At 38.3% G+C, this 14,617-nt stretch overlaps 5 protein-coding genes across 7 annotated transcripts in view; 4 read left to right on the top strand and 1 right to left on the bottom strand.

The window, feature by feature from the left end:
• The first annotated feature begins 631 nt into the window (after positions 1–631).
• anapc13 (anaphase promoting complex subunit 13) lies at positions 632–1,858 on the top strand. The gene is made up of 2 exons (XM_088418346.1): positions 632–898; positions 1,299–1,858. The coding sequence occupies exons 1-2, from the start codon at positions 800–802 to the stop codon at positions 1,422–1,424; spliced, it is 225 nt and encodes a 74-aa protein (XP_088274472.1). The 5' UTR covers positions 632–799; the 3' UTR covers positions 1,425–1,858.
• Positions 703–5,829, bottom strand: LOC148422148 (lathosterol oxidase-like). 2 transcript variants are annotated; one of them, XM_088418344.1, is made up of 6 exons: positions 5,794–5,829; positions 3,378–3,599; positions 2,876–3,008; positions 2,666–2,766; positions 2,236–2,364; positions 703–2,148 (listed from the first exon to the last, which is right to left on the bottom strand). In XM_088418344.1, the coding sequence occupies exons 2-6, from the start codon at positions 3,585–3,587 to the stop codon at positions 1,876–1,878; spliced, it is 846 nt and encodes a 281-aa protein (XP_088274470.1). In that variant the 5' UTR covers positions 3,588–3,599; positions 5,794–5,829; the 3' UTR covers positions 703–1,875. The 2 variants fall into 2 exon arrangements, with proteins under 2 accessions (XP_088274470.1, XP_088274471.1); XM_088418345.1 differs by having other exon boundaries at positions 5,762–5,803.
• An 885-nt stretch (positions 5,830–6,714) lies between these two features.
• Positions 6,715–7,464, top strand: mt2 (metallothionein 2). The gene is made up of 3 exons (XM_088417355.1): positions 6,715–6,886; positions 6,988–7,053; positions 7,240–7,464. The coding sequence occupies exons 1-3, from the start codon at positions 6,862–6,864 to the stop codon at positions 7,329–7,331; spliced, it is 183 nt and encodes a 60-aa protein (XP_088273481.1). The 5' UTR covers positions 6,715–6,861; the 3' UTR covers positions 7,332–7,464.
• A 1,904-nt stretch (positions 7,465–9,368) lies between these two features.
• steep1 (STING1 ER exit protein 1) lies at positions 9,369–10,432 on the top strand. Its single transcript, XM_088417354.1, has one exon. It carries the CDS (start codon positions 9,497–9,499, stop codon positions 10,172–10,174), a length of 678 nt encoding a protein of 225 aa, XP_088273480.1. The 5' UTR covers positions 9,369–9,496; the 3' UTR covers positions 10,175–10,432.
• A 1,729-nt stretch (positions 10,433–12,161) lies between these two features.
• nup93 (nucleoporin 93) overlaps positions 12,162–14,617 on the top strand; it is a 29,290-nt gene continuing 26,834 nt past the window's right edge. For both annotated transcript variants that reach the window (XM_088417015.1, XM_088417014.1), the window contains exon 1: positions 12,162–12,284. The gene's annotated coding sequence lies outside the window, so the exon portion shown is untranslated. The remainder of the gene's footprint in view (positions 12,285–14,617) is intronic.

Raw genomic sequence — 14,617 nt, 5'->3', positions numbered from 1 at the left:
GTCATTATTTGGATTTTGGTGTACGTATTAGAGAGGGTACTTGCCGTTTTTGCTAGACTAAATGATAGATGACGTTTCTCTAGTCTTCTAATAGGTTTGCTTGTCGTTTGCCATTTCAGCAGGGGAAACGTCAGCACATGACGCTCTTTATCCCCGTGAGTACTTTCCGGATTCGTGGCAAAAACAATTTTGATTATGAATCGAGGACAATTTTGATATTGAGCTACTTTTATTTTTAAATGAATCCACAAAACTAATTAGCCATCCCAACGCATTGCAATTGTAATATTAAGAGTCAATCACCAAAACTACCGTCATATTCGCACATTGATTTCGTGGGTTTTATTCCTTCAAAAATTAACGAAAACAACATAAAACGTACCTTTCGAGAGCGAATCCTGGACACCCGCGTCGTCTTTCTTGGGTTGTTCGGAGTCCTTTCTGGTTTCCATAACAACCATTAATCATGCGATGCCTTGAGGGCGGGACAAGTCGAAGGACTAAAGTATATTTAGTATAATAAAGATTTATCAACAAGACTTCCAGCGTGTTTGAAATGGTTGAAACGATTTAAAGAAGCGTGTTTTAATGAGTATTAGCATGTAAAATGTGGTGCGTCATGTTGCGTCATCACTACGCGCCGTTTTGTGACGTCAGGTAAACGCGACTTTCCGAAAAACAAGATAACGTTATTTCTCAAGTTGTGTATTTATTTGTCACGTACTGCACGTGCCAGAATTTAGTTCAGATTTGTCGCAGGTGCTGTTCCGTGACGAGTAAAGTAGGCGTTGTTCCGATTATGGACAGTGAAATCCAACGAGATGGTAGAGTTTTAGATCTCACCGATGACGCCTGGAGGGAAGACAGACTGCCATATGAAGATGTCACAATCCCGCTGGTAAACCAGCACATGCATTTTAAGAACTATGCTAGACATCTTCCGTTTAGCTTAGTGTCAAACTTCTTGAGACAGATATTCCATTTTTAACCATGAGCTCGTTTCAGACTATTAAAACATCTCTATTTTGCGTATGTTACTGTATTGTGTTTGGAAAGAGACCAGCAAGTCACAGTAGTACAGTACAGTACAGTGGCCATGTAGTAATTTTAAGTTGTAACCTTTGTATGCGTATCTTTCGTTAATGGGCTAACCTCATGCTAGTCCAACAACAGTATGCATCTTTTTCAATTACTGAGCTGGCACAGACAACCCAATCACTACCCAGAAGGAACCCGCGCAATCACCGTCGGTAATTTAATAACAGTAATCTCATCACGTTGTTTTTGATCTCTTTTAGAGTGAACTCCCTGAGGCTGAGCAGGACAATGGTGGATCCACAGAGTCTGTAAAGGAACAAGAGATGAAGTGGACAGACCTTTCCCTGCAGAGCCTTCATGAAAACACTCCAAACACTGGAAGCTGAATCATTATGGAACTGTAGAACACCAGATCTGTTCACAGTTTTTCTTTGTTGGGATATTTTAATCTACTAATTTTAGTTGCCATTAGGATTTGCAACGTGTGGCCTCATGAATATTCTCCCATGATTACCCGGTGTAGATTTCTTGCATTGCTACTATGTCAGCTCTTAAGAAATTACCGGTACATTTTTTCACTTCTTCATACCTACACCTAACCTCTTAACATTCTTCAGACCAGCGGGTTACCGGGCCTACCAATGACATATGTCATCATGTAATGTTTCTATAGTGTCTTTGAAATTATTAAAACATAAGACTGCCGTTGTGCTTCATTTTAACACACTGAAGTGCCAAGGTAGTCCTTATAAGTAAAACACTGATTTTGCAATATATCAGTCGCTAGTTCATTAAAACACTTCCCCAAATGATGTTAGAATACTGTTAGTAGCCTGGCTATTTCTCCATCTTTTGTGCATCTGCTGCAAGCTTGCCAAAGTGGTCACATGGTCCACTCCTTTGGAGGATTGAAGGGTATCTATAAGAGCCCCCCAGACGATCCCAGAGGGTAAAGTATTGTCCATAGTTGTAGTTGAAGAAGAGGTGATGATCCACATGGTGGGCAGCGCCATTAATAAAGCTAATTAAGGGACCTGGGATGCGGTCTTCACCGTCGTGTATGGATATGGTCCAGATATTGACAAAGACGAAAAGGGAAAGGTAGACAACCTGCAATACTCCACATAAGAAAAAGAATGTGTACATGAATAGAGCGAAAAGCACCCTATAAAATGTGGATTATCTGTATAAGATCACCTTGTGGAGCGGGAAGATGAAAGGGTAAACATGGTAGGGTAAGCTCTGAAGAAAGCCGTCAAGTGGGTGGAAGGCGTGGCTTGCAAATGGTGTGGGGATCTTGAATAAATGATGTTGCTTATGTAAATACTGTGAGAAGTAAAACAACATTCGGAGATGAATCGTGTGCAGCGGTTCAAGTAATTTTGTTGATGCAGGTTAGTGATGGAAAATGTTGGCATGTCAAATTTGGAAAATTTAATCAACTTTTAATTTTGAATACTGAATATTGTATTAGTCAAAGATAACTAGTTGGTACGAGTACAATATTGCTATTATTTATCTTGGTGTCAGTTCAATATCACAGAAACCTGGCATTTGAGTATAGTGTGTACACTGTTCAGATCTACGGTAAATGTAAAAAAAAAACAAGCAAAATTAACTGACTCACTTTATAAATGCTCCTGTGATGCATGGAACGATGTATCCAGTAAATACACATATCTGTGAAGAACAGAAATCCAGCAATGCTCAGGAACACCCCGAACCAGCCTAAAATAAACAGAATGATAAGACCTTGCCTGAGAATAAAAATGGTATTCATTTATTGCATTTCAGCAATATTGGAGAGAATGTGCCTTTTAAGTAATTAGGCCATCACCCTGAGAAGAATGGCTGACGTCATCAAAAAGTTTGCTGTACCCCCTGATCTCCAAGAAGAAAATTAGCACTGTAGGGAAACTCATCCAGAAGAGGGAAGTCGTTGCAAGTTGCATCTCTTGAATTACCTGGTTCTTTTATTGGATGAAAAATAAATAGCAGAGCGTGATTCGATTCTTCCCTGTGATTTGGAATTACACTAACCAGCCACAATATTTGCATTTTATACCTATTTTATACCTTTTCTAAGTACCAGAGTACTGGGGGGAAAAGTGCATTTTCAATTAAGATTCCACTATATTCTTCAAATCAGTGTTTATTATTTGTTATAGTTGAAGTCGTGAAGGAATACACTTCATTATACTGAGGTTTTTATATATACATATGACTAATTTAGGCAAATGTTAAGATTACTCAGTGCAGCAATTTGAATTCATAATTTGTTAGAAAATTCACTTTGATGTAAAATGTTATTATTAGATTTGATCTATTCAACAGCCCACCTCAATGAATTGCGGATGTTTCATTAGCCTGTGATCAAAAATGAAGTAAAAATTTAAAGCACCAAAGATCATGTAAACCATTTGCGCTCCGAGGTTGGTCAACAGGCTCAGGCTGATGAGTTGGCGCAGAGCCCCGTCCTCGGCCCACGATGCCGGGTACACATATGGCGTGAGAATGTAGTGGTCTGCAACTTTTAACACGTGATCCATGCCACTGTGTGTCTGTGGAAAAATAATATCTAAAATGAAAAAAATCTATCTAGTTCATGTCAACATACTTATCATAGACTATTTATGCACAATTTTGAATCACCCAAAAGAAATTCACATGAAAAAATATTTTTGTGGTTGTAGTTCCTTAGGCAGGCCCTTTATTCTTTAGCGTGTAAACTCCACATTGGAAGGCCACAAGCTTGATTTGAAACACAAACCTTTCAACTGTGAGACAGACACTCAATTCTCTTTGAATGAATGAGTCAAAATAGGAACAGCTCTTATTATTCAAAACTGAACAAAAGTCTACATATAATAGTAAAATCAATTCAGTTAAAGCACCAGTAGCAGCTTTAAATAATGACTAATAAATCCACATCAACACATTCAGTGATCAATGATATGCTGAACTAACCTGCTTTCGGAGTGAGGCTTGCTTCAAAAAGCGTTTTTAAATGTCCTTCAGCACCTTACAACATAAGTTCATCAGCTGCAATTCCTAATAAGCGATGGTCTGGGGCAGACTGAGCTGCAAATCTTATTTCATCATCTGAAAATCTATTTTTTCACACACTAAATTTCTTGCAGGACGAGTTGACCCTCTTGCTTTACTATCCGGCAGACATGTGTCGCACAAGTTATGTTGGAGGCATTCACAGACTGGAGATGAAACAAGATCCCAGCATGCTCAGTAGATAACCTGATCTTAGGTGGATCTTCTGCTCTGACTGGCTATATCTTCACACTATAAATAATATTCTAAACAAATTCCAATGTTTTAAAACAAGTTAATCTCATCTCTTAAAATTGGATCATTTAAATTATGTACGAAGGACTAACTGTATGTTCTCATATAGGAAAAGCAGGATCTTGTTTTGTCAGAACCTATTGGTCTTTTGCTAGACGCACACTACAACAGTGTGGTATGGTTTTGCTGGGAAGAAAGAACTTAAATAATAATCAAATTTAAATTACATCTCAAAAAACATTCTCTCAGACTTTTCCTGTGCATGTTAACTAAATATTTCGGTCATCACTATTTCATGCATGCATAAAAAAACCCACATGTTTTCATTTGTTGATGTCAGGAAGGGATTGACTGGTGTAGGCTCAATCTTTTCTCTCTGTTCTGTATATTGCTGTACGCTGTTTTTTTTTGGATACATTTAGTGTTACATTTGCATTTGTGTCAAATTTATGGATTGTCATAAATTTCCTGTATCTCTTTAGATTACTGAATGTTTCTCTGTCTCTCCAGAGACAATATGCGACTATGCAGCCATACATGCATAGGGTACTCTGGCGAGATTATGGCTTTGAGCTGTTTTGTTTTGCCTTCAGATAATTAAGCATGTGAGGATTTTCCCAGTAGTTTGGCTTCCACTATGGAGCCCCTAAAGTGACATGGAGAAAAAATATTGCGAGCTCTCGCAATACTTTGTGAGATCTCGCAATACTTTTGCGAGCTCTCGCAATAGTGTAGTGGGATCCCGCAATAAGTATTGCGAGATCTTGCAATAAGTATTTCGAGCTCTCGCAATACTTATTGCTCGCAATCCTATTTTCTACATCAGTAAACCGGAAGTTAAACAAATACAACGATGCATTAAATATTTTAAAAATGTATTTTTTTGACATTTTAGCAAATAGTCTGTGTTGTTCATGAGGGATAGAGCCATTGCTGGTGTTCAGACAACTTAAGAAGTATTGATTGTGAAAGTGCGAATCTGGCACTGTCATGCCAACTTTACTTAAGTAGCCATTACAACAAGAAAGCCCCCTCGTTCTAAATATTCTTTTCAGATGTTTCTCACATATGTCAAATCCATGTCTTCGCGCATGAACGGATTTGATGTCTTTATATGTTAGGCCAATACTAAAATAAAAATCAATACACTTCTCCACACACAATGTGTAGGCTCAGGCTGCTCCATCACTGTGTTTGTTTGACTTCAGGTTGACTGATGTAGGAAAAAAGCATTGCAGAATCTCGCAATAAGTATTGCGAGCTCTCGCATTTTTTTTTCTCCATGCCCCTTTAGGGGCGCCGTACAATGCTGCCTCAGTAATCTAAATAGAGTATTGTAATCTGGTTATTATTGCCAACATTTAAATACATGTAAAATTCTAACATTAAATGTAAACATCTAAAATTCTCATGAATTAATTACATTGCGGCAGGCACTAGGACAATTTCTCTCACCCAGTAGGCATGTTGCTCTGAACCTTTGATGCTTTGAACCTGTTGGCTTTTTCTTTGCTGTTTTGGACTTTGTTGTATCAGTTTTGTGATGGCATGCGAAGAATATTGGGAGGAAGCGTAACAAACTCATTGTCAAAAGAAAGAGATGGGAGTAACTTATAATAGGAGTTGGGACATTTTTACTGGAAAACTACAGCAAAACAAACACGCCTGTTAAAGATGAGCCACGATAGAATTACTTCATATCACATTATTGCCAAATAGTGGCAAGAACCGTTAAACTGTGGCGTGTGCAAAATCAAACGAATGTTCTTGTTTTGCTGCTTTCAGGTTACAAACGACATGTGAATGAGTGTGTTATTTTCCCACTGCACACGGTCCATGAAGGCAGCACCTCTTACTACAACAGCTTGTTTACTGTTTTGCTCACGAGCGCCTTGGCGCTTGAGGCAGCTGTGTGCAAATTGGGCGGGGCGGTGGGCTGCGTTCAAGTGTCGTGTGCAGTTTGACCGGATGACGCTACCAAAATACGAATAATAATCGTTTGAAATACCCTAGGTTAGAAAAATGTCTCTTTTTCTTACGCGACATTTATGTCATAATTAACCGTTATAATTAGCATTATTGCAAGTACAAATGTTAATATTGGTACGGTAATGCAAATGAAAATTCTATTGTCATTCCACACCAAAGAGGCAGTTCATATAGTCATTATTTTCATTGTGAGTATGCCCCTCTTCTCACGCTAATTGTGGCGTTTTTTCTTTCTAACTAAACAGTAATGAATCTTTGAATGACCCTAGGGAATAAATGAGATTACGTAATATCGAGCGCATACACAACCATGTGGTCACCCGTGATGAGTCTCTGCTCCCACGTCCAGGACGTGTGCACAAACTCTTTGTAATCATTTGTATCGAAAGCATTTTGCACACGGCCCGGTTGCTCCCTGGCCTTTATAAAACCGCAGCATCACCTTCTCCAGTCACAAACCACTACTCAGGCGAGATCAAACTGACACCTGCAAGTCTCTTCAAAGAAGCTCAAAGCAACCCATCCGACTACAGCATGGACCCTTGCGACTGCTCCAAGAGTGAGTATGATCTACGTAACGTTGATTCTGTGTGGCGTGTTTCGTCTGTAACTCACTATAAGTCTGACCTTGGTTTTTTTTTTCTGTGTTTGTGTTTGCAGCTGGAATCTGTAAATGCGCTGGCTCCTGTGCTTGCACCAACTGCTCCTGCACTACCTGCAAAAAGAGTGAGTCAAATCTCATCATTTCAAAGGAATGCTTAATTATTGTTTGCATGTTTTTCATTGTGTTCATTTGAAAAATAGGTTTTACACGTGGCTTTGTAGCGACAACACAGTAGTTATTGAGTCTGTTTTCATGATAGTTTTATTACTAAAAATGCATAAATTTAACTATTTGTCGTTGTACCACAGGCTGTTGCTCTTGCTGCCCTTCTGGATGCAGTAAATGTGCATCAGGCTGCGTGTGCAAAGGGAAGACATGTGACACGAGCTGCTGTCAATGAGGACCTTATGTGTCTCTTCCTCGAGGGATGGAATCTGCATTGAATCAATCCACTTGATTGCACTTGTGTTGTCTATCTAGTGATGTATTTTGTATTTGATCATGACTGAAATAAATGTCTTCCTATATGTTCAGTCTGTGGCCTTATCCTGGGCAAATATACTTTTTGCCAAACATATTTCCATGCAAATTTTATTATAGTATTGTCGTTTCTGCCAAAAAGTATTTTCACAAAGGTGGGATTGGAATGATTATGCCTAAAATTGAAACTAGTGAATAAAAATCAACGTAATATCAGTGCAGTGCACCTTTTTAAGGCAACTGATCGTAAAGGTTTCATCTTTTAATCATGAAAGCTTTATTTAAAATTTATTCAATGATGCCTAGGCTCTTTGAAGTGCTTCTCCCCGTTGAAGAAAACTGATGGGAACGTTTTTTGTTTTGTTTTTGTTTTTTTAAATCAAAGGTGTTTTATGCAAAAGGCAACATTTAAATAACAGCCAAGCCCAGTTTGCTACCATTCAACCAAATTAATTTCAGTTTAATTACATGAAAAAAGGCCAAACAGGTTTGATCTTAAAAGTATTTTCACAAAGGTGGGATTGGAATGAGTATGCCTAAAATTGAAACAAGTGAATAAAAATATCAGTGCAGTGTACCTTTTAAGGCAACTGATCGTAAATGTTTCATCTTTTAATCACGAAAGCTTTATTTAAAATGTATTTAATGATGCCTAGGCTCTTTGAAGTGCTGCTCCCTCTTCAACCAAATTCATTTCAGTTTTATTACATGAAAAAGGCCACATGGTAAACACATAAGCGAGGGTGGTTTGAGGGCAATAGAACATAATTTGGATCAAATCGTGGATGACTTACAGCCCTTTGGTATTGTATTCCTAACTATATTTTAAATAAACTAGGAGGCATTGAATTTTTTACTTGTGAGCAACTTAACTATTGAACAACTTATTGGTTTCAATTGGTTGAGTTCCACAAACAAATCTTGCTTTCATTGGAAAATGTTATATGTACACAATAACTCTTCACGCACAATCAGTATTTGGAACAATGATTACATTTTGGACATAAATAGGAAATGGAATTGGAAATCGTTATTTTTTAAGATTTGAATGCAACAGACAGTATGGTCTTTGAAATACATGATGTATGACTACTGTGTTGCTAAATTATGATCAGGTTAGGCTCCAACATAATTTAAATCCGTCAAAATATGATTTCATTAATTTGCTGAAAGCACTTCCACAGCATTTTATCTTTATGACTAAAGAAATAATACAGTATCAACAAATTAACCCACAATTGTCCCCACCTCTGCATCAGGATTTACATATTTTGGATAGAAAATGTAATTATGCATCATAAGACAAGACCTTATGGAAATTATATTTCCAGAAAAACAGAACAAAAATGGGATTCAAACTAAATGTCACGAGAATGCAGTAAAGAAACTAAGAACGATATATTTGAAACTAACAATAGCACCCAAAATTAAAGAAACACACTATAAAATTAATGATATCTATTTTAATATTGAAGACAATGTGGTCGTTCTGCAAAAAAAAATTGTGTTGAAACCATGGATCATATGTTCTTTTGATGTCCTATAATACAACTGTTTTGGAGGGGTCTCTCTCTTTAGATGTCTCCTGTGTTTGAATCGCTTCCAGCTCATTTTTCAATAGACCGCATAATATTTGGTGTCATACTTTAAAACAAGAAAATATAAATTCCTCTGAATATCATGTATGGAAGCCAGATGAGATAGGCGCCAGCAAGTCTGCGACCCCTGTGGGGATAAGCGGCTATAGAAAATGGATGGATGGATGGATACTGTTCCCTTGGCAGTTACGCTGTATTATAATAAGAACTATTAGAATGTCGCCAATATGTATATTATATTACTACTTATTTAAATGAAGTTAAAAAAAAACGACAACAACAACAGCAGCAAAAACGGTAGTAACCCGTAAGTTTCATATTTCTCTTTAGGCTACCTGGAACGTTTGGACTAAGCTAACTTTCGTTGCCCGTAGGAGACATTATACGATGACCACGCCGGAAGTGAGGTTTTGCGTTTCCTATGTGTACGTTTGATTTGACGCTGTGGCGGACAAGCAATAGTTCGTCGCTTGGAACGTGATTCAACATGCCGAAGGTTGTGTCTAGAAGTGTTGTGTGCTCGGACACGCGAGATCGAGAGGAATACGACGACGGAGAGAAGCCCCTCCATGTCTACTACTGCCTGTGCGGCCAGATGGTGCTGGTCCTGGACTGCCAGTTGGAGAAGCTGCCAATGAGGCCCCGAGACCGAGCCCGAGTGATTGACGCCGTCAAACACGCGCACAAATTCTGCAACGTGCAGCAGGACGAGAACGCGTATATCAAGAGAGCCGAAGGCATCGAGAGGCAGTACCGCAAAAAGTGCGGCAAGTGCGGCCTTCTGCTCTTCTATCAGCACCAGGAAAAGAACACTCAAGCCACCTTCGTCGTAGAAGGAGCGGTGGTGAAATTTGGACAGGGGATCGGTAACACCAGCGTATACAGTCAAAAACAGCCCGAGGCTCCTAAGAAGGTCCGCGTGATGATGACGAAGCGAACCAAAGACATGGGCAAGTTCAGTTCCGTCACCGTGTCCACCATCGACGAAGAGGAAGAGGAGATCGAGGCCAGGGAGGTGGCCGACTCCTACGCCCAGAACGCCAAGGTGATCGAGAAGCAGCTGGAGAGGAAAGGCATGAGCAAAAGGAGGCTGCAGGAGCTGGCAGAGCTGGAGGCCAAGAGGGCCAAAATGAAGGGCACTCTCATCGACAATCAGTTCAAGTAGAAGAGCCCTGATGAATCAGTCACAAGAACTCTTTAAGTGAGTCTTCATTTGTGAGCGTACAAAAAGGGGCTATGGACAACTTTTTGTTTTGTGTGTTATTTTGCCTTAGCTGCACAGTGTGGCGATGAACATGTTCATTTTGTTCAAACTGTACTTGGGCTTTTCTAGATGCTGAAAAGTAGCCAACATTATGTTTTTCAATGTTATTTCAAAGTCACACAAATGTTCTACAATTAAAAAATCTGTTCAAACCACAAATTGAAACAACCTGTCATTTCGTGTCAGGAGGGCACATTCACTGTAGTACAGTACGTAATATTTTTCACTCGTTTAAATCTTTTTAAAGGAGAAGCCAATCACCAGAGTCATCTGTTTTCTGAGTTTTGGCATGTAATATTCACAAATGAGCCCTGATTGTTTGTTACCTGGCTCTGGTTGACAGCTACCATTTTCAGCTGAAAGCAAAAGCAAAATTAGCCATTGCCTGATGTGTAACAAGTGGATTTTGCTGCAAAAGTATGATTACACAAATGTAATAATAGTCCGAATGTTCTGTTTAAACTAGTGAGTCCCATACAGACCATATTAACGCAAGGGCATTTTTGACCCGACTAACCCTTAAATAAAAAATGTTTCTCATAATTGTGACAGTACTACTATGTCGGTGTAGGTTGGTGACAGACTGATAAACGAGGACACTAGTAGTGTTAACAGAACCTAAGATGACTTTATAGAGTCCTGTGAGAATGTTGTGATGGCTCATGCTAAAACAACAGCAACAGTTTGTCATACTGGCTCAAATATGGATGCGAATTTAGATATATTCATTAGATGAACCCAAATTGGAACTATAAAGGGAAGTACAGTGCCACAATTGGAAGCTTGAAGATCTCAATGTGCTTTTATGCTGTCAAATAAAATAGCCTTATCTGGATTAAATTGACTCTTGGACATGGTGATAATACACGTGTCAAATGAAAAACACATTTGGGGAGTATTTATTTTAATGGTAGTCTTGAATTTTGTGATGAGGATTTTTTTTTAACTTGTAATCACTCCAGTCAGCCACAAGGAGGCACGTTTTGACTGATTTGTACATTTGCGCCGTAGTTAATCGTTTAGTTTCGAGCCAAACATTTAGAAAATAGATTTTTCGGGAACGTAATCAGAATAGATTATGTGGTTAATTTTATACTTTATAGGACGGGCTTTTTAGTATAACTACTGTTATAAAAGAGAACAAACCAGTCTCGTACGGTGGTGGTAATAGATGGTGAGTTACCTCATTTATCTTAATTGTCAGAGTCAGCCTATGTTTATATTGCAAAAACAAACAATAAATACTCAAGTAGAGTTTGCAGGTTCTTCCCGTGCCCAAGTGGGTCTCCTCCGGAAACTCTGGTCTCCTTCCACATTTCAAAAACATGCATGGTAGGAACATTGGACACTCTAAATTGCCCTTTAGTGTGATGGAGAGTGTGGATAGCTGTTCGTCTCTGGCTTCGATTGGCTGGCAACTAGTCCAGGGTGTTTCACCCCCTACTGCCCAAAGACGGCTGGGAAAGGCGCCGGCAAGTCAGCGACCCTAATGAGGATAAGTGGCTATGGAAAGTGATAAATGGATGGACGAAATACTCAACTGGTTCAAATATATCACGCATTTCTTCTTCAAAACTTTGGGAAGATTTCAATATAATATTGTAAAAAAATAAATAAAGTACAGAGGAGCTCGTTCTATCGATTCACAAACTAGCTAAAATAGACCATGTCGTTTCTTTGCCTAATCAGTTTTTTTAGCATGGTCTTCGATCACCACTCTGCATTAATTTTAATTATGAAATAAAGATGTTCCTCTTCTTAAACAGTCTTCTGCAGTGCTGTTCCAGACCAGCAGGTAGCGTAACCAGTTCCACTAAGTGTTCATTGATGAAGGCGAGCAAGTGTGACATCCGGTGCTGGACTGCTGGCTAGTCCAATCAGTTTCGTCCGCTAAAGTGCCGGGCCAAATAACAGTACAATACGAGGCTGTGGAATAGTCAGTCAGATATACTGGTGCATTTTCAAAAATACGTCCTGAAGACTCCAGACTGAAATTCGTCTCAAACATCAGGTAAATAAATTGTGGTTTCCCTGTAACCACGTGCTGCAAAGGTCCCACAAGTTACTGGAACTTGAGCAATTACTTGTCCATGTGCGTTAGCATTAGCCTGTAAGCTAAAAGGGATCGGCATGGGAAATTATAGCAAGGCTAACCCACAGCCGTCAAAGCGAGAGCAGTGTAACATCGGGTTTATTCGTGTCGATGTTTTAGTCATGCTGTCTTTTGTTGCCATACAGGACTGAATGCTGGTCTGACATTCCATGATGCATTACATTAGTCTTGTGCTGACTAGTGCCAATTAACAATTTCACCTGACAGCAAGCGAGAATTGCCAGCTGTCAAAGATATAAGTACTGGTTAGAGTTTTATTATTTACTATGATCTAGGTTGGATACCTTTAGTTATCAATATGACACACAAGAAAAGTGTAACAGGAAAAGTCCCAACAGCGTGAATTTATATCCTTCGCAGCACCGTGTGGCAAATTAACAAAAATATGAAAATCAAATAGTTCTAATACATCTAAAAATACGAATGTTTGTTCGTGTACACTGTTCCGATTGTTCTGCCACTGCCAGAATAGTTATTTTGCGTTATTGTGTACCCAATACAAGAAATCCAACATGCATATATCTTTCCCGAACATTGTGGTTGACTTACAGATAATATTGTGGTTTTGCACGTTATTATCAATCATTAAAACTTCACATTCTGTATTTTAATAACTGAAGTAAGTCACTTTCAGTAAACTATGATCCTTTTTCGATTTCGTTTTTTTTTTCAACCAAGCTGAATTGAAAACTTCAATAATAGTACTTAAGCTTCAGTGTTAGGCAAGTTACTGTACTTCAAATCTAATGCATTATTTGTTACTAATTACTGTCATTTCAAACTAATTAGTTACATTACAATATTACTATTTTTGAAATGTAATGCTTTATCCTACTATTGCATTTTAGTACTTTTATATTACTCTCATCACCAAAACTAGAAATATGGATTTGCCATTCTAAATGGAGCTCATTACTCTCATTGCACATCCAATGAAAGGTTGACTTAAGCCTAAAACAAGTAAAAATCATTTAATCTGTATTGTATTGTAAACCTGTAAAGACAAGATAGTTTTTTTTGTATTTTAATCCCTTTATTACTTAGCTTCACAACATGATGATGCATTGTTTGTTGTTCACTTTTGTAATGCATTACTCCCAACACTGAGTTTAGTACGCTTCACAATAAACACTCAAACTAGTACCTACATGAAGTAGTTCATGTAATGTGATTGCTTGTGTCGTAGCTACCTACTTGTGATTAACGATAGCCTCATGCAACTATCCAATTAGCATCCTCCTCTACTGATTTACAACAACAAAATATGATACAACAAATAAAGATGGGATTCAACAATTCTAGAACAGATTAGTTTAACCAAACCTTCCTTAACATGCAATATTTCAGAAGAAAAAATCTAAGAGGCCATTAGTATTGAGGCCTTGCCCACTGGAGCGCAACATAAGTCCCCATTTGATGGAAAACAGCGCTTCACATCAATATATGCGTACACCTCGTCTGAAAAAGCGAGCAACTCATCATATACTGATAGGAGTGAGTTTGTCTCTGTTATATATTATTTTCACATTGTATTTATCTTATATCGGGTGATTTCTTTGCTCATCCAGATGTTGACTTGTTGACAGGAAACGGGGCCCAGGCCTATTTTCAAAAACTTAAAATTTAAATATTTTTAGAACCAAAGCAGCTAACAACTTAAAACCAAATCATGCATATATGACCCTCCATGAGCAGTGTCAAAAAAAGGAATTCCATAATAAAATCCTGATTCATTATTGTTTGCTTTTTAATATACATATAACAAAACTTAAAATGGCTATAACATCTTCAGATTTTATGCTAAATGCACAAAAATCACCAAATGCAGAGATAATCACCTATATTTTCAGTAGCAATGTTTAACATATTTTATACATTTTTGCACGAAGTAGCTACTTTTTTTTAAAACTTTTTTTTTTTTTTTGTGCAATTTTGGTGTCTGTGCTGGCCAAATTTTCCGCAACACATACCTTCATATCGCGTGGAAGCGCCGGGCAGGTCGCCGGTGAATACTGTCGAGCAAGTACCCAGAGGCAAGGAGTCTGATTAAAAAAAAAAAAGAAAAAAGCTTGGAAGAATTTCGATCGTTTGAATCTACTAGCCGGCGAGATTCCTCGCGTCAAAAGTATGATGCGATTAAATCGCTAAAGTTGTTTTCACTGGGTTTCAATTTCACCTTAAAAGCCTTTAATTGACAATGTTCACCACATGTTTGCATGCCAAAAGCCTCT

The sequence above is a fragment of the Hippichthys cyanospilos genome, chromosome 6, assembly GCF_059441005.1.
Source record: "Hippichthys cyanospilos isolate Australia breed blue-spotted pipefish chromosome 6, RoL_Hcya_1.0, whole genome shotgun sequence".
Classification (NCBI taxonomy): Eukaryota; Metazoa; Chordata; class Actinopteri; order Syngnathiformes; family Syngnathidae; genus Hippichthys; species Hippichthys cyanospilos.
This window is presented reverse-complemented; position numbering and strand designations above follow the sequence as displayed.

Coding starts and splice junctions, on each gene's coding strand:
- anapc13 (XM_088418346.1), top strand. CDS start 800: ATGGACAGTGAAATCCAACGAGATGGTAGAGTTTTAGATCTCACCGAT. Junction 899..1,298: donor AAGATGTCACAATCCCGCTG/GTAAACCAGCAC, acceptor GATCTCTTTTAG/AGTGAACTCCCTGAGGCTGA.
- LOC148422148 (XM_088418344.1), bottom strand. CDS start 3,587: ATGGATCACGTGTTAAAAGTTGCAGACCACTACATTCTCACGCCATAT. Junction 3,009..3,377: donor AACATCCGCAATTCATTGAG/GTGGGCTGTTGA, acceptor ATCCAATAAAAG/AACCAGGTAATTCAAGAGAT. Junction 2,767..2,875: donor CGTCAGCCATTCTTCTCAGG/GTGATGGCCTAA, acceptor TGTTTATTTTAG/GCTGGTTCGGGGTGTTCCTG.
- mt2 (XM_088417355.1), top strand. CDS start 6,862: ATGGACCCTTGCGACTGCTCCAAGA. Junction 6,887..6,987: donor CCCTTGCGACTGCTCCAAGA/GTGAGTATGATC, acceptor TTGTGTTTGCAG/CTGGAATCTGTAAATGCGCT. Junction 7,054..7,239: donor CTGCACTACCTGCAAAAAGA/GTGAGTCAAATC, acceptor GTTGTACCACAG/GCTGTTGCTCTTGCTGCCCT.
- steep1 (XM_088417354.1), top strand. CDS start 9,497: ATGCCGAAGGTTGTGTCTAGAAGTGTTGTGTGCTCGGACACGCGAGAT.